The sequence below is a fragment of the Pogoniulus pusillus genome, chromosome 8, assembly GCF_015220805.1.
Source record: "Pogoniulus pusillus isolate bPogPus1 chromosome 8, bPogPus1.pri, whole genome shotgun sequence".
Classification (NCBI taxonomy): domain Eukaryota; kingdom Metazoa; phylum Chordata; class Aves; order Piciformes; family Lybiidae; genus Pogoniulus; species Pogoniulus pusillus.
Window position 1 is genome coordinate 26,078,486 of NC_087271.1, and position 27,216 is coordinate 26,105,701.

The window sequence follows — 27,216 nt, forward strand, 5'->3', positions numbered from 1 at the left end:
CAGAGACCCTACGGCAACTCCACTCTTAATACAGGTAGCTTCAGTCTGTACTTCAGAGAGGAGGAACAAGTCTGAGTCTCTGTTCATGTTCTAGCTGAACAGCCATGCTGGACTGAGTCCTTCAGTAACAGAACTCTGCTTAGTCTCTGAAAGATACCAAAGAACTCCATGGATAAGCACTAAGGAGATGAGAATTAGAAAGGATTAATACTAATAGAAAAATGAGAAGCATGATGAGAATTTCCAAGTGACATTGCTTTAGTCCTTAAATTAGTCTACAGATTGTCCATTTTCAAATTAGATTTATTACTTGAACAAATGTAAAACAACATACAGGCTACCAGCGTCTTGATTTCATCCCATGTTTGCATTAAAAAACCAAGCATGACTGCAGACATGTCAGACAACAGGAGCCCAGTTAAGAGAATGGAAGAACAGAGGTGCATTGGAAGCCTTGAGATGTGGCTACGCTCCTCAAACAGTGCAGAATCAATTCAACCCAGCTCAAAACACTAGGAAGATAGAGAAGGAGCAAGGAGAAGGAGTCCTACTACAGAGGGTACTGTCTGTGGTCATCTGAAGGGTCTGCTGGTTGAGGAAGAGGTCTCCTAGAAGCCCAGCCAGAGGCAGAAACATTACTGCAATTCAGGTGCTTTACAGAGAATACAGTCACTTTTTTAAACCTTATAAAAAAAGTAATCACTGGCTTGCCAAGCTCGTCCTGAACTAGGGCCAAGCCACTATCTGTTTATATTAAAAATGCTTTTTATGGGTCCAACCTGAACCACTCACGGATGGAAGCTTCATGAGAAGTGAAGTGAGGAGGTCTACTGCCTGCAGCACCACACGCAACAGACCTAAGGAGGGGCCACCCAAGCTCCTGTGGGGCATACTGAGTGTGATTTCCTAACGAACACATTCAAGAAGCCTAGCTGATACCCTGGCAGCACCTTGCCCTCACTCGAATGATGCTGCAACAGGGATAAATGCACTGGAGAAAATCATTATCAGTCAAGATCAAAATACAGGTAACAGAAAGCATATATACCTTTGAGATGGCTACTCTGCAAAGAGCTTTTATTGCTACCTGTTATACTTTAAGCCACAAACCCAATTGTTTTTGCAAAATCAAATAATATAGACCCCCTGAAACATTAGGATCCCCAATTTTAAGTTCATGGAGAGAAGCCAAAAGGCAGTTTAGTCACTGCAACAGGTTAAATATGCCCACATTTGAATGATGCAGCACAAGAGAAGAACTCTTTGTCTCAGGGTGTGGGATGGCAGCAGTTTCCGTCACAGCGCAGCCAACTGACAAGAGCAAATCTGGAGTCTGCAGAAAATGCAGCATAACAAAGCTCCTCTTCCAGAACAAATACTCAATACTGTTAGAAGTGGGTGGCAAAACCTGCTGCAGTTGAACAGCACTCCAAACAAATCCAGCTGTTATGTACTAGGTCATCATTCTAGAATCAAACTGTTGAGCCAGGTGTTTGCAGCATAGGTAGCACATGGCATCTAAATGACGCATTTAAGTCATATGGCAGTTTGGGAAGAAAGCCTGAATACAGACACCTTTTCTCTGGAGGAAGAATGGCAGATGATATGAAGACTATGTTCTCCACTAATATACAGGTAATGTTCAGCTTCTGGGAAGTTAATGCCAAATCTTAAGATACGTTGAGAGAACAGAAGCAAGTTTTCTAAGGCCCTATCGGCTCTTCTTCACATCTGCTCACAGCACATCAATTCACAGAGGCTTACGTACAAGCTAAGATGTCAAAGTGCAATTGCCTTTCCATTGCCTAGACCAGAGTAACTGCAGCTACTGTGTTCTGATTCCAACAGATCCTAGTTTTTCCAAGCCAACTATTCCATTCCTCAGAAAGCAATGTAATACCCTGAGACAGGAGTTCTGGACATGGGAAAAAACAAACACACACAGAGCAAACCAAAGCCACAAGGGGAAGCCACTATATCCTTCCCAAGTCTGTTTAAGCCTTCCGGTGTTGATGAACAAGGTACTCCACCAAAAAAAAGAAGATAGAATACCTCTATGCAAAACAGTGGTTGTGCAAATCTCTGCTACTCATATCAGCCTCCTCACCCTATAAAACGTAGGGATAAGTAAGATTTTCTTTATAAAAGTTGCAGTTTATTTCCTTTCTGATGAAGAGTTGTATCACTACACAACACTACATTTTATTGCTAATCACAAATCGATGCACCGGGGCGGGGTTCAGAGTTTGGTTTATAGCATTCCTATGTAACAAAAGGGGAAAAAAAAATTACAAATCCAGACTTTGCAGACACATTGCCACGTCCCTGTAGAAGCAGGGATGCATTAGGTCTGTTTTCACTAGAAAATTCTCCTCTTGAATTCTTCCTAGAGAACACGTAGCCCTAACTGTTCTCCAGGAGAAAAAGTCACCTCATGCAAGAAGGTGGCCAATCTGCTCAACAGCATAAAATGCCTTTCCTACAGAATAGGAAAGGAACATGTATTTACATGGTGGCTCCTACTGTGCTGTGGTAATGCTGAAATTACTAGGAATACATTGGTGCATCTTCTGGGTACACCTACTGCCCAGCTCAACTCAGTCTCCTGTGGCTGGGGTAACAAGTTGTCTCCAACAACTGAGATGTGACCTACTAATACTCTATAAAAATGCTGTGGTAACCTTTGCTAGACAACAACACAGCAGCACCCCTGCTTCAGAAGAGCACTGCACAGCCTTTCAGTAATACAGTCCAGTGCATGTTTTAACTGTCTCAGACCCAGTATTAGCTGTTCTAAGCAGAAGCCTGCAGCCAGACACACGACAGTCAGTGCTGCCATTGAAGAGGCACCACACTGCTTCAGATACTGCTGCCCTGTTATCCCCAACACTGCGGTGCTTGGGTTTCACGAAGGGAGAGTCCCTTTGGTCATTATTGCCTTAGAGGGAGTGGGGAGAAACTCTGAAGAAACTCTTTGGGAGCTGAACGCCTACTCTTGTTAGAAGGCTGCACTGCGCAGGGCTCCAGACAGGTTCCACTGATTCTGAGGCACATACAATTACAGTTAAACTTACAATTAAAGTAAGTCAAAACAAAAATATTAAATGAAGGGTTAAATAATTTTTCCTATGGGATTCAATTTCACATTTCATCTGTTCACACAAGCACCTCCTGTCTGCTTGGATCTGAACAGCCTACAGCATGACCTTCTGAAAGGAGGTACTGAGAAACAAGAGACTGAAGCTGCTTGCGACAAAAAGATGGATATAAATATAAAAAGAGGTTCAATTTCAAGCACCAGTAATACTGCCTGCTCAAACCCAGGTGTGGTCGCCAGAGAGACTCTCAATATCAGGAACATGATTCAATTAGAACAATAGACCATACTATTCTGCAGCTGCCAAGATTTCTGGCTACAACTCCCAAAAGAGTTTGCCACTTCTCAAAACTGTCTTTAATAAAAAAAGCAAGACTGCTCGACGAGATGAAAGCAACACCCCCAAGCTGGCTTATTCACTAAGGACTCAACTTCAGACCAGGAGTCTGCAGGCTTCAGCTTCAGCAAATGGGATCTGTTTCACTATCCAACAGCTGCCTTTCAGCTACTGCAGAGCATCAGCGTTTTAGCTTCCTTAATAAACAAAACAAAAAAACCCTGGATTTGAAGCATCCAAATATGGCCTGTTGTTACTGGAGCGTTTACATCCTTGGGGGGAGGTGGGCATCTTCTTCCTCTGCCACAGGCAAAGGCAGCGCTTACTCCATGATGGCCCGGTACAATGCAGGTTCAATGTAATCTTCACGGTAGCGTGAATTGATCACTCTTTGTCTCTTCCTCTCTTGTCTGACCTCCTCCTCTGCAAAGATCTCTGTGAAGCGCATATCTGAAGCTATTGACTAAGGGGAAAAAGAACATGCAGTTAGTCACCAAATCCCCATCTCCATATCCTACCACTGAAAATAGTAACAAACTAAATCAGGACACCTGGCAACACTGAGCCTTCTTCAAAAACTGTTCAAATGCAAGAAAAATATTTAAGAAACTTGATTTAGAAGTCTGGAGATAAGTTTAAGTAGACATTAGAGAGTGGACAGTAATTAGAGAGCAGCCTAGTACCATTTTTCACCTTATGGAGCAGGCGTCTCTGAACACCAGGTCACAGCACTAAGCTACAACTTGTTCTTTCTCAAACCTCTAACATCCTGTGTGCCTGCCAACAGGTTCTGCATGATGACACTGTAAAGCTATCCCAGCACACTGTCCCTAGTTACTCTTTTTTTTTTCAATAGCAGGAGCATAAAGCAACAGAACAGGCATCCAAAGGACTGTGCTAGGACTTCCATTCTTGAGGATAACCAAAACTTGACCGGTGAGAGCACTGAGCAAATCTGTCTGGCTTCGAAGTTACCCCTGCTTGGAACATATCTGGAGCAGAGACCTGCAGAGATCCTTTCCCATATGAATTATTTTAGTTAGTTTGTTTTTTTTTTTTTTAAAGGCCAGGTCTCTTGATGCCACACTACTAAGGCTGAAGGAACTTGGCTATTCTTTTTAATGGGAACAGACAGTGAAGCTTAGGAATAGAGGCATGAAAGGATATTCAAGTTCTGTCCCAAAAAGTGACTCTATGCTATACACTCCCATGGCTGCAGAAAGAGAATTAAAGGCTCGCTCTAGAGCAAGACAGAATTCTGCTTTTGTAGGCTTATCAACTAGCAAGTTTCACGATGACTGAGGTGAACTGCCACGCTAGGATTGCTGGTCAAGTTAAATGACCTTCTTCACTAGAAGTCTGCACCGTGTTTACCTACCAGCCTTGACTTCACTCTCTTAGGAAGCTCCTCTTCAAGAGTATACACATCATCCCTTTTCACCATCAGCTGAGACCCATCTTCAAATTCCACCTAGAAGAAAAACACAAGATCTGCCAGAAGTCTCAGAAGTTAAGAACTTCTTACAGCTACCCAGAACCTACTATCTTCTCCCCACAGAGGCTGCTCATGAAATTTTCTACCACCTGAATTTCTTAGGGTACACAGGCAGGCACGCATATTGCAACAGACTTTAAGCAAAATCTTATTTGTAACAGTCAAAGTAGCTCAGTAAGTTCTGGGTTATTCTTGTGACAGCTCACAAAGGCATTCTGGCTGATTAGTGAACATTCACCCCTTTGGATGTACGCAAGGCATGATGCATCTTCATTAAGCAGAGAAAAGCCAACTCAAACTTCTCTTAAGCAGTTTAAGCTGCAGAACAGAGCTCACCAAATAATTGTGGACCAACAGTTTCTCAGAAGCTGATACTTCTGAATAGTCAGATACAAGCAAAGCTGTAAGCAACCACTCTTCAATCCAGCTACTGATACAAGCATCAAGCATTGCTGCTGGCACCAAGTAAGCTCCTGTGAAGTGTGTGAGCATGACTCCCCTACAGCTCTGCTGCTTTAAGAACAGCCCTATTAACATGATCAGCTTGTTAGGAGTGATCAGTTTTCAAACAACAGTTCTGTACCTGGTACATCTGGATGGCATGTGAAGTGACAAATTTGGCTCCATAAACTTGTCCATCTGTCCATCTCACCTGCACAACTTCCCCTTCAGCAGGGGGACCTAACTGAAGACAGTCTCGACTCTGTAGCGTAAGGGAGGAAGTTGGGAGAGACAAGAAGAAGGGTAAGTAGCTGCCTGAAGTGAAGATTCAGTAAATGGGGAGGGGGGAGGCTCCAGCCCAGTCACATGACACCACCCCAACAATTAATTAATTTTAGAGATAGAAAATCAGGCTGAGACATCCATGTCACCTGTATTTAAATCCCAACAGTGGGCCAACTTCAAGTACTAGTGCACCGTTTCTGCATGAAGTATCAGCAAGTTTTCCTTCAGCTCTGCTACTGCTAGGCAACCAAAGATTAGCTGCATTCCCTGTTACACCTGTTACTAAGTCTATCTCATGTAACACTCCTAAGGTCACCTCGCACACAACACCTACAGCCAGGACAACTATCTAATCCCTTTGTGTGTCTGCTCTGCAGCAGCAAGAATTCATTTGCATTACGTGCCCTCTGCTGGGGCCAGACTCCCACTGCACAACATACCACAATGTCCTCTGGATACAGGTTATCACTGAAGGAACCATCATCGAAGTTGACCTCATAGAAAGTCTCCTTTGCAAGGCTGACCACTTCACACTGATAGAAGCGACCATTCTTGTGCTTACTGATGACTATCTGTCCAGGTGACAGATCCTGGAGTGCAGCCTTAGCTCTCTGAGAAGAGAAAGCAATCTCTTTTTACACAATGACTCAGTAACATGTTGAAGACCATAGCTCCAGTGCTGGCAAAGCAGCAAAACAATTTAGCTCATGAGAGTAGCTCTACACAAGACTCTATCAGCAACACTTTGAGAGAAGTTCTGCCTCTGGAATTCCAAATGCTTAAAGCCTAATCTGTTAGATGACACTGTCCTTAATTTATCTTATTTAGAGCAATGCCAGGCCTTTAGAGTAAATATTCTCTACTAGATTCCTGTGGGTTTGATGGATAGAAGCACTATAATAGAATTTTATAAATCAACTGATCATCTAAATATGAAATTCTGTGACCACTCCTGCAGACTGCTGGAGTTTCAGCACTAAATCCTGTGTTTTAAGTATCACAGCATAAAGTTCATTATTATTTCTCATTACAAGAACCACAGGAGGGATGTAATGCTCTCGGTCCTTCTGGACTGCAACCCAGGACCTGACTAAGATCACTCAGAGCTGCAGTAAAGTTGAGACTGGAATCCAAGATCAACATCATGAGAAAACACTGAACACCATCAGAGAGCCAAGTCCTCAATGAAATTTTCAGAAAAAGCACCCAACTGAGAATTTCAGTTCCTCTTAGGTATTGCAGTTCAAATCCCAGGAATCACACACTTACCTCTGCCTGAGATGGAGTCTTATGTCTGAAGCAGGTAATGAAGACAACAAATGGCCAGTCATCAGGCTCCATCATGACCCCTGCTGCTTGGGCACAGCTGACATGAAAGGATGTGGGACATCGACCATGTGAGCATTGTACACAGCAACCTGCAACCCTCTTTCTTCGTTTCTTGCAAAAGATGCATTTCTGTGGACAGCAAAGTAGAGGTTATTGGTCGGCACCAGCTTCTATCCCTGCAATGGGCTAGCTGTCTGAGTACAACGGTCTGGAAGGCTGATACTGAGTCATTTACTCTGTAAGAGCACTGCTACTTTCTGATTAAGAAGCAGCAGAAAGCTACCAGTTCTAGTTTATAACAAGGCAATACTTCACAAATTGAAACTAACCTTAGAGATCAAAAATGTACATTAAATATCTACCAGCTCAACATGCACAAAGCACATGACCCAAGGATGCTAGCAAAGGGAGATCCTGGATTAAACGAGCCTACAGCGCTCCTGAGTCAACACAGAAACACAGCCTTTCTGCACTTGGCTATCATGTTACACAAAGACAAGCAACAAGATAAAATCAGGGACAAAGACCACATAAATAAGAGTTAAAATTCTGTCACAACTACCAATGACACAGTTACACTTAGGTCAGGCCTGATGGGGTCTTGTAGAGAAAACACATTATTTGTAATGATCAACATATGCAAAGCAGTTAAAATAATTTTCCCCTCCGTGCTGAGCAATTAGGTTAAGTACAGTTGTTTTCTTGAAGACATTCACCCATTATACAAATGCCTCACACCCCCTGAAGCATCTCAGTGCTCAACAGCAGTCACTAAGGCAAGTTAAGCACTGGGGATTAGAAACAACAAACCAAATGATTACCACTATTACACTACTGTATAAATGTCATTTACCACATACTGAAAACTGTGTCCCCCTTGCTGGCTTCTCACAAACATACTAAAACAGGGAACGGTTCAAAAAACAGCAACAAGGACAACTGTCATTTCCTATACAGAGAACAAAGCCAGTTAAGTTGCTCAATCTGGAGAGATAACTTAAAGGTTTAAGCCAAGTCTCCCAGATTCTGAATAGACTGGAGAGACACTTTTGAAACTTCACCAGTGAAGCACAGGTGATCCTCACCAGTCTGAAACGTTGCAGGGGGATTTTGCCAACATCTACAGGACTCCGTTCTGCAATGTTCACAAATTTTGCCTCCAGTACACCCACAGCACACATCACATGAACCCACCTGTCAGGAAGAGAAGAGAGGAAAGCAAAATCAACATGCATTAGGCTGACAGAGGATGCTTTGGAATTTGAGTAAATACAGTTTTGTTGAAGACATATAAACCATAACAAACAGATTCTGAGAACCAGCAGTGTAATCTTCCTTCCGACTGCTAGTAACAGGAACATGTACTGCAAATCTAAGTCTTCCTCATACTTTTGAGTCTACTGCTATCAGGCTTAATGTAAGAGCCATTTAGTGTGGCTTATGCTGGCTGTGTAAAGCCCACCTGGTATGTTTATTTCTTCACAAACCTGACAGCAACTGTTCAGTCACTACTGAATTGCTTTTGAGACAGTGACTAAATGGTTGAGGTTCCATATGATGTCCACAGAATTTTTAGAGGCCAAGTTTCAGTTACTTCACGGTGCTACAAGCCGGCCTCATTTCTATTTTGTATCAAACAACTTCAGACAATCTACCACACCAAAGGATTCAGGATAGGTAGTTGCATGCAACGGCTGCAGAGGTACCCTGAATTTTGGTATGTTGTGCTACTTAAAGCTATGGCGGTCCTTTGTCTCCGATGCCACCACACATTATATGGAGGAAATCAAAATCTTCCATGAGGCACTGAGAGATGTTACCTGCCCAGGAGCTTCATTTTTGTGTGTTATGTTACACCTCTGTACTATGAAAAGTAAAGAAATAAACAGCTGCTGTCACCAGAATGAGAGTGAGGTATTACCTGAACAGATGACTGCTGCATGTGAACACAACAAACATGCTGTACCACAGGACCCCCAGTAACACAAAGTGCTGAAGATGCTGGTTGCTGGTCACTGTTACTGGCTTTACTAGCTTAGCCTCAGCTACTTAGGAATTGAATCTCCTTTATAACCAAAAAATCTGGAACACTCACTTGTCATCATTGGCTCTCTGCAGTGCTCCTCCTCGTAATGAACACAAACAGCAGTCCTAGCACAAGGAAGAAAGCATTAGCTGAAAGAGTGAAGTCCAGGATCTGTACACTTACTTCCTAATGCTCTCCTCAAAACACACATCCAGAGGAAGAAAACTGTTTCACTGTCAGAACAGAACTATTACTTTGTACAGATCAGCCCCTTAGCTCCCCAAAGCTGCTGCCCTTATGGCAACAAATATAGACTACAAGTCTGTTGGAGGCAAGCAGACCATCTAGTGAAGACTCAAGTTTTTTGTTATGGGTTCCTTTTACAACTGCAATGCCCCATATGCTCTGAGGATGTGTAAAAAGACCTGGAACAAACACAAACAAATACAATTCAAAAGGCTGACCTGTGCCACCAATATAGAGTCTGCCTAGCTTTTCAAGGAAATCCCATTTATCTTGCCTTCTTCATGTATGCACATCTCCCTTGCTAGTGACAGAAGCTGTTTTCCGTTTTAGAAATAGTAGCTAACATAAAATCAAGACAAATAATGAGGCTGTTCCCACATTAATGCAGCCTACCTTGAGACTCAAGTGAACTCATCAGCTTTGCACTAGTTTAGGATTACATCACTATGGCTTAAAAGGCACCAAAATACAAGAGACTGTCTCCTAAACATTCTCTATATTGTCTTATCTTCACAGAAGAAAACGTGTAAGTATGTAACACTACAGAAATGAGCTTTGTAACCAGACTCTGCCTAAAAGGCTCATGAGAAACTTTACCTCTTCTAAGGCATTTTCTGTACACCTGGAGCACATCCAGTCTTCAGTGGCCTTGTCAGGGGGTACACCATAACAACCTAGAAGAGACACATCTCACTTAAAAGCTTATCTAACTCAAAAATCATTCCCCTAGAGCCCAGAAGTAAATCAGGAATTAAAAATAAGCAAGCCTCAGATGATACTGTGTACGTGAAGATACTCATTCAGTCAACTCCATATTTCAGTGGCCAGCACTCAAATATATACTGCTCAGATAAGGCTGGACTTGGTCTGTTTGTACCTTAAACAGACTGGTAGATGCTTGCTATGATGTACAGTCTTACAGAGAATGCTAGAGTTTAGTTAAGCCTAGATGCACTCACTTGCATGAACACACACGTGGCAGCTCTTGCATGTGATGAGTATACTGGTTCCATCTTCCTCTAGGTAGGGGGTTGAAAGATTGAGGTCAGTGCTGCAGCCAGTTGCAGTAAAGCACATTTCAGGAATCAGGGGTTTGGTTCGGACCCTCCCATCCACAGCAGCTGGAGTTTCTCCAGAACTCTGACTGCTGCCTCCACACTCTGCCTATAAGGGATGAAGAGAGAAATTGAAGTCTCACAAGTAAAACCATCTCACATCAACTTTACCCACCTGTTATTCCATACTTAAATCATCTTGAAGAAAGAATAAAGATACTGAAAGATTAAAGTGTTAGTATATTAGGTGAAAACATACTTAGCTTCTAACAGCTTTGGCTCCTGCAAATTCAGAATGAAATTATTTTCTACCCAAATGGCTTAAAACAAGGTCTGAAATGCATCACTTCTGAGCAAGAAGATACACATCAAACCGAATGTTTTCTGATGGAGGAGATGGAATCACCAGGACAACACAGGCAACACCTCTGCTGCATCCCCCCACCCCCTATCCAACATTGCATATTCTTCTTACCTCAACGTGAGAGGGCTATGACCACACAAATAAGATACCTAGTGCAATCCCCATTATTTTTTTCCTAATGTAGTTTCTGAACAAGTCTAACACATTTTGAAACTACTTTGTTCCTGGGAAATAAGCAGATTAAAAACACAGTTCTCCAGTTAATGCTCAGGAGACTCCTAGGCTATAATTTATTCATCTAAACCGATGTCAAACCGAAAAGCAATTACATGTAAAACTTACAGAGATATGCTTCCATTCAAGTTACTCTTCTTAACACCTAAGCAGAGATAAGTATTTGTCTCTGAAAAAATGTTTCAAACCATTTTTTGTTCCTCATAGGCCACCACAAAAGTAGCTTGCCTAATCTGTTAAAAATATTATTAGCAGAAATTGCAGTAACAGAACAAAGCTGCACTGTGCCTCCTGCAGCACATCAAAAGGCTAGGAGAAAGAAGTCCACGTAAGGGTCACAGCTGGGAAGAAACTGGCATGCTTTCAAGTCCTGTTTATTCAGATTCTGTAAAACTTAGTGGTCTACACAGAACACTGCACATCAAGCAAAAGACTACAAGGCTGAAGAAAATCTGTAACAAAGTTAAAGAAAGTGTAACTTTTCTTCCAAGCAGATAGGTACTTTTCTTCTTCACAAGGGAAAAGTATTTGTCTGACATGTCATGCCAATTTATTTGAATGTAACTGAAGGGAACATCCAGATTTGCTGTAGGCATTCTGAAGTAGGAACAAAGACCCTAACCACAGCTCCAGTCTTGGAATTTTCTGCTTCACTGCCTGGTGTGGACAGACATTTGAAAACCTGCAGGAGAGTTTTCTGCTTAATAGCATTTTTAACTCAAAAAAAGAGAATTGAACTGCCCTTAAATTGTTAAATTTATACACTATCAGCACTAGCAAAATTCCCATGTACTATGCAGTTTGTGTAGCATTTCCAGGCCAAATAAGAATTTGCTCTCAGACTGAAATAATCAAGATTGAATGAAAACTGAGCATAAGGTCCTGCGTGTGGGTTGGCACAATCCCAAGCACAAAACCAGGCTGGGTGGTGAATGGCTGGAGAGCAGCCCTGAGGAAAAGGACCTGGGGGTCTGGGGTGACAAAAAGCTCAACATGAGCCGGCAGTGTGCGTGTGCAGCTCAGACAGCAACTGTGTGCTGGGCTGCAGCAAGAGAAGCATGGCCAGCAGAGCCAGAGAGGGGATTCTCCTCCTTTGCTCTTGTCAGACCCCACCTGGACTACTGTGTGCAATTCTGGAGCCCCCAACATGAAGGACATCAAACTGTTGGAGTGAGTCCATAGGAGGCCAAGAAGCTGCTCAGAGGGCATGGAGGGCTGGAGCAGCTCTGCTATGAGGACAAGCTACAAGAGTTGGGGCTCTTCAGCCTTGAGAAGAAGGCTTCGAGGAGACCTTGTAGTAGCCTTCCAGTATCTGAAGGGGCCCTACAGGAAGGCTGGAGAGGGACTATGTACAAGGTCTTATAATGACAGGATGAGCAGTAATGGGTTTAAACTGGCAGAGGGGAGATTTAAACTGCATGTTCAGAAGAAGTTCTTTACAGTGAGGGTGGTGAGACACCTGTATGGGCTGCCCAGGGAGGTTGTGTATGGGTAGACAGGGCCTTGAGCAACCTGTTCTAGTGGGAGGTGTTCCTGCCTATGTCAGGGGGTTGGAACTTTGAGGTTCCTTCCAACCTAAACCATTCTATGATTTTAATGGAAATCAAGAACTATATGCAGTATAAGCCCTCAAAAATGTGAGGTCTTTATTTCTGAAACTGTGGTGAATGTGTTTCTAGTGCCACCATAATCATACAGTAATCCTAAATGAACCAAATACACTTGGCACATGGGAAAGGAGAAACTATCTCCAAGCTGCAGGTTGAACATGCAATCCTCCTGGTATTCAAGCCACCTTAAAATTACATAGCTTATGCACAGCAAGTAAAGTATCAGTGTGGGACTCCTACCTAAGCATTTAGTCAACATGACAAAGGCATTCTACGACTCATCCCAAGCTATGCATTGCTACAGCCAAACTTTGCTAAAGAACATTTTCACACCATAGCTAATGTCCATATGGATATACTCCCAAGAAAAGACAAGTTTCTATCTATGCCATTCACAAACACAACTCTAAATCTTTCAAGAAAAAGTTTCTTTCCTTGCCAACTTTCCAAAGACAGTGTGCTATGAGTCTTTCGAAAATGTCAAGGTGTCAGTCTGAAGAGAGATGAGGTTCTACAGTCAGCTTTAGCAACAATCAAGCTCCATTCTGCAGTTTGAGCTAAAGCTACATTCCTTGGGAAGGCTGCAACACTGACACAGCTTTTGTTAACTGGTAGTATGCAAAATGATATTTTGACCACCATGCAACACAGCAGCAATTTATCCCATTGGCTCTACAATGTTACCAGACTTTAGTCTACATACCTGGTATGTCTGGAAGAGCATGCAAACAGCACAGTAGGGAGACTGCTGAGCCATGGTCTGATTGTACTCTTTTTCTGCCTCAAAATTTGGGGGTCGATTCTGCCACAGCTGGCTAAGCGGCTTGGCCCATGCTTCTGCTTCCTCAGCCTCTTCTTCAGGAGTTAGTTGTTCTGATGCCTCTGTGATAAAACACAAATTAACTTGGTGATTATGTGTCAAGATAGCCTTCTTGCAAATGAAAGTGTGTATCTTAAGAAATTATGAAAGACAGCCAAAAATCAAATTGACAGAAGGGTGACAAGAGCCAGTAACTCAAGTCTTGTTTTAAGATACTGCTACTGATCAAGCAACTATGCAGACACAAAACAGGCTTATTGGGTGAGAACACAACAAATTTGAAACTACAGACTAAGGCTGTTAGCCAAAGAATCTGATGTTGTTTGGTTTTTTAAATAATTTCTTTAATATTTCCATCACTTACTGGAATTCTTTAGGGCAGAAAATTATGCAACAGTCTCTGGTACTGGTTTAATTTTCTTTTCAGAGTTGTAACTCCAAAGAATGAATAGGAAAGAAGATACCATTCCAGAGAAAAGTTTAATGATGCAAACCTAATAACCACCTGTTCAGGAGGCAGAGGAGTCACTTACTGACTTGTGCTTAAGACCAGTTACTTAGGGGAATACTCCACATTGTCCACAGAAGCTGAGACCCTCTCTCCAGTTTCCCAAAGAGCGCAAGGCTTACTTACCATCATCACTAATGCAGTCTTTAACCAAGAGTGGGTGATGGCGTGGGAGCTTGCTCAATGGTTGGCGACGACCTTTGGACTTCTTACTCTCCTTCACTGATCTTATGTACTCCTTTGCAACCTGGACAAGGAGAATCCGCACAGTCAATTAACAAGTGATTAGCATAGGCCCATTTGACAGTGTTTTTTAAAAGCAATTTATATTGAACTTCGAGAAACCTCCACAAAATGCATGATTGCTTCCATGATTTTATTTCTAATGAATTAACTTCACCTCTAAGCTAGCTGGTTTTGAAAGAACTACTTGCAGCATTTCTGCTAGGGAATACCAGACAGAGGTGTAGTAGCTCTGCCAAGGCATTAGAATAGAGATCTTCCAAAGGTCCCACTGCAGATTTTCATACGAGTGTGCCTCATAAGAATTGTGTCAAGACAAAGACAGACAAGTTGAATGGTTCAACACAGAAGAGCCACGGTAAAAAATCTCACACATTCTAGAGCAAGTCCTCAGTTTGTGTGGTCAATAAAAATGCCAAATTAAGTAATTATTAAAATAACATTCAGTAGTATTTTTTTCTAAGTATCAAAGACTTTGTTATCATCTTGAAATAACAGACTTATTTTACATGAAGGTAACTGTCACCATCTCTGCTTGTTACTTGCATTGTCTTTCCAGACAGAGTAGATGACTACAACAATAACTATTTCCTCTTCCCTTATGTAGAAAACTGGCACATTGACAAAATTACCACTAACCTGACAGGCAAGGCAATAAAGGCAATGCTTCTAACAGCCCAGGAAGCTTTTCAGTAGATAAGAAATCTCCCCCTTTTAATTTTAAAAAACATTATTTTTTTAGGAGCAAGAGCCAAATCTTAATTAAATGCACTTTACATTTAAAAAAAAAATATTCTTTTCATAAGACAGAAGAGAGCATAATAATCATTATCCCCAGTCTCCTGTGTAGGCATAGATAGGAGACTCTGAGAAACAGAAATGCTTTTATTCAAATGGGAACTGGCATTTCCAGTTGCCATCTGATGGAAAAATTCTTTTGAAATACTTCATACTGGGGAAAATGATCTACACCTATTCATAATTTCACCTTTTGCCTCTACAGAGCATCCAGTGGAGACACCAGCATAAGCAATAGAATTTCTTTAGTTTAAATATCCATGAGAACCGTTTCAACTTAGTTAACAGATTTGACATTTGCTGTTCTGTTTCTGCAATTCCAGCATTTCTGAGGCATAATCATTACTGGCCTCCCATGCTCTAAACACAGATTTAAAGAGGGAAATAATTTGGAAAGACCTGAGCAAGCAGGATTTCAATTATTACAACCTTCTCTTGGTTTGTATAACAATAGCCTCATTGGCAGTTCTTTGCCACCCAGATTCACTTTCTCTCAATCAGTAACTTTTGTTTCACCATCTCCTTTTTCAAAAAGGACACACAGATGTATACTCATATGTGATTTTATACTAAAAACTCTCTCAAAGATATGAATGTGCTTGTAATAAAGGCTGGCATGAAACAGATGCATCAGATACAAATAGGTGTCTATTACTATAAAAGGAGCTGAATCAGCCTTCAACACTACTATGTCAAAACCACTAAGCTGCCCTTCCCCTTCAAGCACTTAAATAATTTAGAGAAGTGCTCAAAACAAGATATATCTTTGCCTTCTAGAAGAGGTAAGAGTGTAAGACTCTCTTCTTGTTTGTTTAGCAACATCACAGGTATTAAAAAAACATGTTAACATCTAAGCAACCTGCTATGCAAACATCAGTGGAATGAAAATCATCTGCACAGGTAAGCAGTTTTGTCACAGCAAATCCATGACCATGAGCTATAGCCCTTATGATTTCAGTACTCTTGCCATTCATACCTCTGCCAGTTCTTGCTCATTCACACTGCTGGTGGCACTGGCTTTTGTCCCCGAAGTCTGTTCACTGTCAGATCCACTGGCATCTCCTTTAGCATAGCTATGGACTGTAAGCACTCGAGCTGGTCCAGGAAGAGTTCGTTTTGCCAACAGATCACTTGATTCAGAGTCTGATGAACCAGAATAGGCAGGAGAGCTGGACTGAACACTGGATGCTGCACTCTGCTTTGAAGCTGGCAACACTGAACTGGAATTTGAAGCATGTGAAATGGAGAGATCCAATGCAGCTGCTTCTTGCTCTTCTTCCTCCTCAAGCTTCACTGTCTTCAGTTCTTCAAATTTGGCTGAATCCACACGATCTAGAAGAAAGGATATACTGACTCTGCCAAAGTCTGAGCAGCAGAGAGAACATTTGTGCAACCATCTGCATAAAGCCAAACAGAAAAGCAAACTACTACACAAAAGAGAGCAACTTTAAGTCTTATAAAGAGTAGATAATTAATTCAAACACCTATGAAATCACTGATGGCTTTGAGACAGAGAATAAAAGCGTCTGCTCCTCGCCTCTTTCAGTACAAGAACTAGAGCATATCAAACAAAACCAGCATAGCCTGAGTTCAAAATAAACAAACAGAGCTGATCCTTCATACAGTGTAGCTAAACCTAACTCCTGGCCACATGATGCTGTGGCTAAGAGGTTACAAGGGTTCATGGAAGACAAAAACCCACAAACCAATAGATTATTAAATACAGGCTGCCAAGGGCTGGAAAGCAGAATACTAGAAGGAGGCATCACCTATGTTTGCCCTATATTTACACTGTTCCATAGGCTCTTTGCTCCACCTTTAAGAGCAAGGATAACTGATGCAATACAAGCCATATTAGTTTTCCCCCAGACTACTTACTATGAGAATTACAAACAGAACATCTATACAGGATACCAGATCCACACTACCAGGAAGCATGCACATTTCACTATGCAATTTCTCTAAAGAGGTCACAACAGGGATACAGAGAACCTTAGACAATATTCCTGTATACTGGCAGGCAAAAGAACAGAGTAAAAATCAAAATCTAGAACTATTAATTTCCTAAGTAAGTCTCGCATAATACTTTGTGTCCTTGTACTCAGCTGAAAAGCAGCATCCTCATGACCTGCCTGGTCAATCAGTCACTTCAGCTGTAGTCAGCTGCAGGATGGCTGCCTGGATCTCTGACCTCCTTGCCCCTAATATTTTTTAAAAAAATAATTCCCACTGAGAAGTTATCCACAGATAGCTCACAACAACTAGGAACTCAGGCCTTGCTTATTTCTTTTACTCAAACCAGCAGCAGAAGTATCAGACAAATTTAACTGAAACTTTAAACCTAGACTTGTTTTAGATGCACTCTTTGGTCTAGAAAAATTAAATGGTAATCCAAAGTCTTATGACAGTAAATTTCTAACTGCTTGCATGGATTTGACAAACCAATGTATGCCTTTTTTTTTTGAATACAACTGCATTCTACTGTCTAGCACTCATATGAAAAGGTGCCCCAGATTCAGCTCTAGCAACGTCTCTCTCTGAAGAATAATACCCTGTCCTCTTGTATAATTACAGAGCTTGATACAGTTACCTGCAAGCTTAAGCCTTTGTCCACTTTGCTGCACAAGTTCACTCGCAGGTCTCTCACGAGGCTGTGCCGTGTCTGCTTCATACTGTGTGGAGCTCAGCTCCTCCTTGGGGAAGGCCTCACTCTCACTCACCTCCTGAGGGACTTCCAGGCAGACCCTGTGCCTTTTTGTTCCTATGCGATGCTTGGGGATGCTGCAGAAGACAAATCTATGTCAGGTAACCAAATACCTAAGTGTGTTGCATTTCTGTCTGGCTGCACAAAACACAGCCTGGTTTGGATCAGTGTTTTATGAGACAGCATCTGACAAGGCAAGTAAGTTTTCAAATTTTCTGAAGTTTTTTCTTTGCTTATACAGAAGCAGAATCAGGAATCTTTAGGCATGACTCCCCAGCATCTGTTAATTATGTATTAGCCAGCTATGGCATTCTTTACCTTAAACAAACAACCCCAAAATGCCCACAAAACCCAAACCCAACCAACAAAAAGACAGCTTTAAGAGTACTAACTGACATTGGCTTAAAAAAAAGGTAACTGCAGAATGTACAATTAGCTTGTCCACCTTTGGCACCCAGGAACTGCACACCGATCTCACAGATTGCAGCATGGAGAGTAGTGGAATCTCCTAGCAAGTACTGTGCCTTGACCCCAGCATAACCCCTTTCTCTCCTGGCCTTCAAGAGTATGGTGTGCTCCTCCAACCCAGGCTTTGCATGTCTGTCCAAAGATGAAGAACTGCTTCCAAGCTGGTACATTTACTTTCTACCTCAGACTGTCATCAGTGTGGACTCAAACAGTTTTAAAAAAACATGTTCATTCTTATGCCCAAGCAAAAAAGACTTAACTCTGACTGCTGCTCTCACAGAATCACAGAATTAACCAGGTTGAAAAGACCTCTTAAGATCAAGTCCAACCTATCCACTTAGCCTTTCTAATTAACTAAACCACGGCACTCATCCAACCTCCTCTTAAACACCTCCATGGATGGTGACTCTACCACCTCCCTGGGCAGCCCATTCCAATGGCTGATCACTCTTTCTGTGAAGAGCTTCTTCCTAACATCCAGCCTAAACCTGAGCTGCGAAGATTCAACTGGAGGTAGCTCAAATTTCTAGTAATTCAATAGAAAAGCAGAGGGTTACATAAAATGCTACCTTTTTGCCTCATTCCCATCTGCCTCCTCTTTACACATCTCTCCTGTTTCCATCTCCTCAACACACTGTTTCCCATTCTTCACTTTTTGCATGAGATCTCCTTTAAGGAACTCTGCTGCCTCTGGCGTTGGAAGAGCATGATCGATGACAGTCACGTCCTTCCCAGCTTTCCAAAGCTTGTAACGATCTGGCTGGTATTTCCTCACAAACACATCCATGGAGATCTTCACCATGTCCTTCCGACACGAGCACTGAAATAAAAAATAATATAAGTCAGGTCATTTTCAACAATTCTACTCTGCATTCCTGTATCAATTTGCTTTCAGGAGCTTAACTGAAAAAAAATCCTGGTTACACATAACTGAGCCTCAGGACATTCAAGTCTCTTTCCCAGGAAATCAAAAAGGCATACATTCAGTTACTAAAAACTGGGCAGAAAAGCCAGCATACATGATGGAACAGAAACCCAGGTATTACAGAGTTGTTGGTAGAAGCTGCCTGTATTAAAATGAGGTCATATAAAAACAGCCAGCAAAACCAAAGACTTATAGTGAGGAAGTCAGAGCCATACATGCTCTGGGCCTACACAAAGCAGTAAATGTTCTCCTCACTCAAGCATGGTTACAGATGGTGCTTCTACTTACACACTTCTGAAAGAATAACCTAACCCATGTTTGTAAGGTGATGCTACAGAGACAGAACACAGTCCGGTTTAATGGTTCAGCCAAGATACTTGTTTTGGTTCAGTGACTTAAGTTACCAAAATCATGCTTCCAGAATAAATGGTCAATAGTAGTTAAAACATCAGATAAAATACTGAGGAGCTCTGACTACTGAGCACATCCTTTTACGTTTGGAAAGACAACTACTCCCCTGCTCTTCCTTAAAGCCTCACCTGATCTACACAACCTTGAAAACCGTGTTAGATGCCATCTATAGTTGGAACAAGGACATGAAACAGTAGGCTAACTGGACACTGTTACTGTATCAGAAAGCAAACATCACATCTTAAATAGACAAAGCACTAGAATACTCCGTTACATCAAACATTAGGAGCTTAGTGAGCAGCCGAGCGTTAGGTCATTTGTATGCAGCAGGATGGTTACAGACAACTTACCAGGACAGACTGCTTCCCATACTCGATCCATCGTAGAGTAGCAAAATTGGTAGATTCAGCACAGTTAAAGCCATGATTAAAGCCGGCATGGTAGCTATAAGGAAAGGTTATCATGAACTCTCCAGCCTCCTGCGTCACCTAGAGACAATTGAGACGACACATTGTTACTCACAATTTAAAGACTTTACTTGGTGGGTCTGAACAAAAGTAGCTCCACACCCCTCATACAAGGAGTACAGCTGAAACCCACATCCACAGATGCTGGTTGGAGTTGCTTGCTGCAGTGGATATACTCCATGCTTTCATTATTCTCCTACTTAAGTATACATTTACTGGAAAGTAACACTCAGTTTGTTACTTAAACACAGACAGTTAAAATAGCACGGAAGTGGTTATACATGAAATATGCTTTAACAAGATATCTGAAGATCTTAAATGTACTTCTCTGTATTACCAACAGGTTTGGCTGAAGAGTTTCTAAGTTATAGTAAAGTCTCTATACATATACAGCTTAGAAATGTACTGTTTTCTTTTGCTGTTGATACTGAATTAAAACTCTTGTCAGCTTTCCACTGCTGGGAGTCAAGAGGCAGTGAGGAGAGGAGAGGGTGGGAAATTATCACCCAAGGAAGTAAGAAGTTCACAAAGTTATCAACGTAAAAAAAATAGCAGGGAACAAGTAGTATTTTGAATTGAGGAAAACTGGCACAGGACAAGTCTGAAACAAGAAAAGAATAAATCTCTCTTGGCTGAATAGACAGTTAAACATGCTGTGCATAGTTAAAGAAAAGGAAAAAAGAATCTCAGAAGACAGAGCCTTTGTTTTCAATAGTCCTTGAGAGATTTTTCTATCTTACACTTTCTCAGGTACCAAATCACGAAAGGAGATATAATGGAGAAGGATTTCTTACACCCTTCCTGTTTCTATTTTCATCTCTAAGCATCTGCTGTTGGCTGCTGTTACAGAAGAGACAGGGCTGCATCAGCCTCTTGACCTAGCTGGTGTAACCAAGAGCACTTTTCCACACCTTATCAAATGGGATGCCGTATTTCTTCAGAATTGATGGAGAGATGAGGGTCATCTTGTGACGGAGAAATGCTTCACAGCTTTGGGCACTTCCTGGGAAGAAACCTGTTTAAAATAAAGACAAGGAGAGATGGAACCAGTCTGTCATGAATTAATTTTTCAGTATTTTTTAGGGAAAGTCTATATGATTCTGTGGTTCTGTGAAAGGTTACTGTCTAAACACTATTTTCACCTAGGCCTACAAGGATGGACCATTTTATTTCAACTGTACTAGCTTATGCTCTGGAGAAAAAGGACAGCTCCTGGGGATCTCTCTTCAATAGATGACAATTTGGAAGTGAATAAGAAAGATGGCACGTAGGAGGACCTGCTCTTGGCTATAATCTTTCAGTTCTAGTGACCAATATTTAAGGACCTTTGACCAGGAGTTCATTATTTGTAATGAGACATTCCTCTTGTGTGTATACAATAAACAGTCAGAAATAATATCTATCTTCTAAAAGATGAATTTCAATTCAGTTGTGCCAGTCTGTGCTCTGCCACATTCTAGAAAAGCTGAAACTTGTTGTGGGTGTCCATCCCATCCTCCACAAAAGATGAGACATGAATTGCTCTATTACCTTTTGCAAGTCTCTCCAGTCGCTTCCCATGCTCTGGAGGGATAGAGTACCTGCAGCGATGAGAACAAGTTTGTTATATTCAAGGGACATGACACAATCTTGCTCTGACTGGAAACCATAGATGGGCATCGAGGCATGATACAATTAAAAAAAGAAAATCCCCCATCTCTACAATCTCTTTCAAATTTCAGTGACAAAGCTGAAGTCCTCTACCAAGGACTTACAACCCTCTATGCCAAGAATAATCAAGAGCCAAAAGCTGACCATCTCCTCCACTGACTTTTGCTTAGGCTGTCAATGATATAAAAAGTCTGATTTAATTAGCAGATCTGTGCAGCAAAAAATGAATTGCAAGAAGGGAAGAGCTCTTCCTGACTTGTACAGCTCACAGCTGTACAATCGCTAGTGTACTCGGTGTAAGAACAGAGCAAGGGAGAAAATGGAATCAGCTCTTCCTGCTGCTCACACCAAGATGGGGACAAAGTCAGATGCAGTGCCACATCCTTAACATGCATCCCTAAAGAGCACATTCCAGGTCACACACCTCTCTCTGTATACAGTTTTTTAAACTCCTAGTTGCTTTGACTATGGGAAATAAAACCACCATCTTAGCATGCTTTCACTCTGGAATAGAATGCTATATTCTTGATGGAGTTTCTTGTTACATAAATGAGACTAAAAAGATATAAGCAAAGTTAACTTCTTCCACACACTACTGTAAGAGAATCAATGGCCTGACTAAACTGCTGGTTTGTGTTCTCATGCTATTGTCGGTGCTGCTCGCTGGTCACAAGGCACTAACTATTACTTTTTTACTTCAAATTTGTATTAAAAGGCAGCCAAACCCACTAGTTTCCAACACAAATGCCAGGGAAACAATTACTGCAGTTGCTTGAGAAATTTATTTGTGAACAGAACGGAATGATTCACTTAAAAAATACAACCCATGCTACAGAAAAATTCAGGAGCCTCTCCTAAAAACAACCAGGAAAGCACAGACACTGGACGAACCACTCGGCAATGTCCACTAACTTGCTTTTAGATTTATGATAAACAGGTACACCTCAAGTCTGTCAAAAATTACCTGATCCACTAATACCTGTGTGACAATGGTATACTACCTCTATAAAGGCATTTTAGAAGCCAAGGAAATCATAAGCAAGTTTTCCAAGTTCTGATCCTATTGCAAAAGGGAGTGACCACTCTGTATTGTAATTCTGAAGAACTTTTTATATCCAGGACTGCAAATAGACTATCTAGAAAGCAGCCAAGCAAATACTACTGCAGACACACAGTGATTTGCAATCCTCACTCGTTTCTATTGTTCTTCTTATCAGGTACAACTGCAGTGCAAGATTGGATGGATGGTAATTCCTTTCATCAACTCTCATAACTTTGTGACTTTGACTCCAATATTTTCTGGCATTGTTTTTATATATCTAGAAGCTTACCATGATTTGGGTTCCCCAAAATGCAAGTAATTAATACTGTAGAGATCCATGTCCTCAGTGTGCCAAGCAAAGGAAGTTTTCCACATGCCAAAATACAGGTAAGGAGTATTCACTCCTTCAATGGTTATTCCACTTTCGTTCTCCACAATATCCAGGATCGTGTTCAGTCTGCCAATATTCCATGCATCTACATGCTGCAAAAATGCAAGCCCCAAGTTAAACAAGCATTATGAAGAACGGAACCACGCAGCTAAAATGACAGTTGTAACAGCTATCAGACACTTGTGAAACCACACAAGTTCTTGCTAGTTCACCTAAGACAAGTTTCACATGATGCTGGTATATGTACTGATGGTTTACTAGCCACTTTCATGGAGAAATAAACAGGCATCAGGTAACATGAGGGTGAGGAAGGACAAGTTATCACAAGGCTAGAGACTTTACAGATCAGAGAATCACAATGTAAGCTTCAGCTGATGTCTCAAGCCTCTTGAACAGAAACACATACATCATCCTCATGTAGCAGGCTAGCAAACAGAATGCATCCCTTTCTCTTACGTTTATCACCCCAACACAGCCTGTAGTTACAAATCTGTTCCACAAAAATATATGCACTACTGAACACCAAAGTGGTGCACATTCACCGATCCAACACTTCCAACTCTCATATGTCATTCAGGACAAAGCAGCAGAAAAGCCACACTTGCACAACTGCAGCTTTTTCCTCTCTTCAACTGTATCACACTGAAGTGCTAGCAGAAGTGCCTTAGAACACTACTACTATTAACCTTGTTTAATTATCTGGGTTAAATGGAGAGATGTGATAAACACAGTCTATTCTGCCTACTCCAGAAGCTGGAACTCTATCATTAAGTCTTTATGAAAATTAAGAATCAAAAGTAACACAAATATTTACAGAGTGCAATATGCAGGGATAACTGTTTCTTGAAAACCAAACCAGTTTTCTTACCGTGTCATAGAGTGTGCCATTAACATCAGCGCCATAGATAGGGGCGTTGAACGTCAGGTTCTTCCAGTATTTTCGTTCAAGGTCTTCAAAGTCTGTGTAGCGGGGTGTGCAGTACCTGAAAAAAACAAAAGACACTGAAGACTCTGCAGTGTGGTACAGGAAGAGTCTAACCTAACGTTTTTCTCCACTAAATCGATATAATGCTATGGTAAAAATACCTAACACATACCCTAACTCCAGAACAGCAATAGGAGCAACCACAGATAGGCTCCTGTGGGACTTGAGACCAAAGGATCAGGAAGAAGTTACTTTCCCTATCACTCAGTTTACTTTCATTTTATTTTTGTGCACTTCTCTTGGGTCAGAACAATTTCACTTTCTAGTTGTCACTACCTAACAAGAAAGGATTTTAGTCAAAATGAGAAGTTATACAAACAACTTGAAAAAAACCACAAACTCAAAGTTTCCTGCCACTGCAAAAGCAACAAACACTTCCAGACTGACCTGCTATTAATCTGGTCAGGCACAATCTGCTTAGCAACAAAGTTATCTGCTCCTGATGTTCATTCTCTGATAACTACACACCGGCCTCTTTGTGCAGCACCCAGGGATCCCATTTACACTCTAACACTCTTTTCATACAGATAAGTGTGTACACTCCAGACAATTACACATATACCATAGAAGAGAAATCTTCATTAAATTACCACATTACAGGTATCTGACAGGTACTGCTCTCACAAGATAAAACAAGCTTCAGAGGGGCTGAGTGCATCTGGCCATTCCTAACTATTTCTACACAGCATTCCGTCAAACGATGTTTTGCTTAGACTTCTTTTATAGCGAACTTTTTTCTCTCTCTTCTTTGATATCAAGAACATTCCTTTCTCTACTCAGTAAATATTTCTACGGTCTGGATAGAGTGGACGGACAGACAGGAGCGCACAGCAGTAACAAAAAGTTCTGCCGTCATTACGCATCCTCCTGCCAGATGACACAAGCCACAAAAGGCCAATTTTACCAGCACACCTCAGCTGCTCAGGGCGTTACACTCACGCCTCGGACCGGCACGAAACTGCAGTAACGGCCTGGCCCGGAGGAATGCGGGCAACTCCAACTCCCGCAGTGACTCTGCGCGGGGACGCGGACGTACTTGTCGCTGTTGGCGATCCTCCTGAACTCGCGGACCGTCATGGCCTTCTTCTGGATGTTATACTGAGTGAAGAGGCCGGACTGCCCCGTCACCACCTGCTGGATGGGCGCCGGGATGACGAGCTCGTCGATGTCATCGTAGCACCGCCGCGGCTTCCACTCCTTCGGAGGGATAATCTGCGGGAAGCAAGGCGCAGCTGTTCACCGTCCAGCGCGCTCGTGAACGCACCGAACTCGGGCCGGCCAGGCTGAAAGCCCCCGGCGAGGCACGCAGAGGTAAACAAAGGGCGGAGGCGGCGCAGCGCGGCCCTGCTCCGCTGGGCAGCAGAGGGCTGGGCTCGGAGTGCGGCCCGGGGCTGGACGACGCGGCCTTCTCCGCCCGGGAGAGAGTTAAGAGGGGGAGGGGGTGTAAATGTTCGCACCTTGGCCAGCCCGGCGCGGTGGGCGCCCTGAGACTCCACGTAGGCGATGTACCGGCTGAAGTCCCGGAACTCCTCCATGGTAGGGCGGAAGGTCATGATCCGAGCGCTGGGGTTGAGGCTCTCCAGGTCCGAGGCCATGTCGACGGGCCGGCCCTGCACGGAGGAGCCGGGGCAGTATGGGACGGGGGGGCGGGTCACCCCCTGCACCCCTCCCCCACGGCACCCCGCCCTGCCGGCCCGGCCCAGCCCCGCCGCGCGTGCACGCCCCGCCCTCTCCGCCCACCGGCCAATCGCCGTGGGGTCCGCACCGGCCCTGCCTTCGCATTGGCGGAGGGCGCTTTCCCGTCAGGACCACGGTTGTCGTTCCTCCTTACGGCGGAGAACGCCATCGATTCACGCCCCTCCCCACCCCCCGTCTTCCCGGCCGGGGCGAGCCCGTTCCTACGCGAAAGATCCGAGTCCCCGCCCGGCGTGCTCACGTCAGCAGAGCGTCCCTCTTCTTCGCCTCCTCCGCCCTCCCCCCGCTCTAACGCCTGGCCTCCGTATCCCTCCGCACCACGCGCCCAATGGGTTCGGCAGGCCGCAGACGCCACCACGGCCGACCAGCACCACCCGAGCCCCGCCCTACCGCCTCGGCCCGCCCCTTTCTCCTCCACCGATCGTCCCTCCTCCGCTGCCACAGCCAATCACTTGCCTGCTCCATCTTCACAGCCAATAGGAACTCGAGTGCCAGCCGGGGCGGGTCAGCGAATCAGGAGGCCGGGAGCGGGGCCGTTGCTAGGCGGTCGGGCCGAGGACCGGCAGCAGTCTCTAGGGGGCGGTTGCTAAGGAGGCCCAGGCCTACTAGAGGCTGTGAGGAGGCCGGGCCGAGGCCCCCAGCCGCGCCCCTCCTCCAGGTCCCCGGGGATACCCGCAGGGTGTGTCATCAGAGCACTGCCCCGCCTCACAGTGGCCTATGGCACGCCTGGCCGCTTAGGGGCTTCTAGTCCTGCCCTCAGCAGGCAGGCCGGCGTGTACCGGCCGAGCGAGGAAGGCCGTTTCAGCAGCCTGCGTAGCGGCCTGTTAGCTATCACATTGACCAAGCTGCAGTGTGCAGTCTCGCTGCAAGGACCCGCGGCCCGTGCCCTGAGCAGCTGGCAGAGGTGGCACGGCCCAGGGGCCGGTGCAGTTGGGTCGTGCAGGCGCCTAAACGGAATTAATCCTGTGTGAAGGAGTGGTCTAGTGAGCTAATGGCTTTTGGGCACTGACTGGTGGCACAGAATAGGCGTGTGCCAACTGATCGTATTAATCGAGCTAATTCTATGGCTGCAGTTTCTGTGTATAAGCAAAGTCAAAGTAGAATTTGATACTGTGCAGAAGTCTGGCAGCAAACACAACGTGGGGCTGGAGCGGTGCCAGGCGCGGCCCGCGTCGGGGAGCTCCGGCAGCAAAGCTTGGTCACCTGGAACCGTGGCAACGTGTCCCCGCGGCCGGCCCACGCTCACGGCAGCCCGCGGCCCGCCCACGCTCACGGCAGCCCGCGGCCCTTGCGCTGCAGTGTCTGAGCTCACACTGTAGCTTGAGCAGCGAATGCTTTCATGTGTGAATGTTTGACAGCCACTGTCTAGGGATACTGACGGGATTCCCTTGGCTTGCACTAGCTGTGATTTTCACAGATCATATTGTGCTAAATGCTTTTCAAACGTGCAGATACTTACAGGCAACCCTGAAAGTAAGCACAACCCACCCAAAAGAGATCAGAACTAGCCTCAGAGACCACACCTGGCCCCTCATGCCTTCCTCATGCCTAAATAAAACCTGAACTTCACTGCATGTTTCTTTTCATGTC

General features: G+C 43.6%; 1 protein-coding gene across 1 annotated transcript; it reads right to left on the reverse strand.

Annotated features, from left to right (window-relative positions):
• Positions 1–282: 282 nt before the first annotated feature.
• On the reverse strand, positions 283–25,979 carry KDM4A (lysine demethylase 4A). Its single transcript, XM_064147771.1, has 22 exons — positions 25,868–25,979; positions 25,389–25,541; positions 24,968–25,143; positions 23,815–23,929; positions 22,845–23,038; positions 21,394–21,443; positions 20,775–20,878; positions 19,747–19,884; positions 18,630–18,880; positions 17,479–17,669; positions 15,865–16,220; positions 13,974–14,094; positions 13,223–13,401; positions 10,216–10,420; positions 9,854–9,930; positions 9,080–9,135; positions 8,070–8,178; positions 6,925–7,113; positions 6,096–6,266; positions 5,513–5,632; positions 4,813–4,905; positions 283–3,897 (listed from the first exon to the last, which is right to left on the reverse strand). The coding sequence occupies exons 2-22, from the start codon at positions 25,524–25,526 to the stop codon at positions 3,757–3,759; spliced, it is 3,174 nt and encodes a 1,057-aa protein (XP_064003841.1). The 5' UTR covers positions 25,527–25,541; positions 25,868–25,979; the 3' UTR covers positions 283–3,756.
• Positions 25,980–27,216: the final 1,237 nt, after the last annotated feature.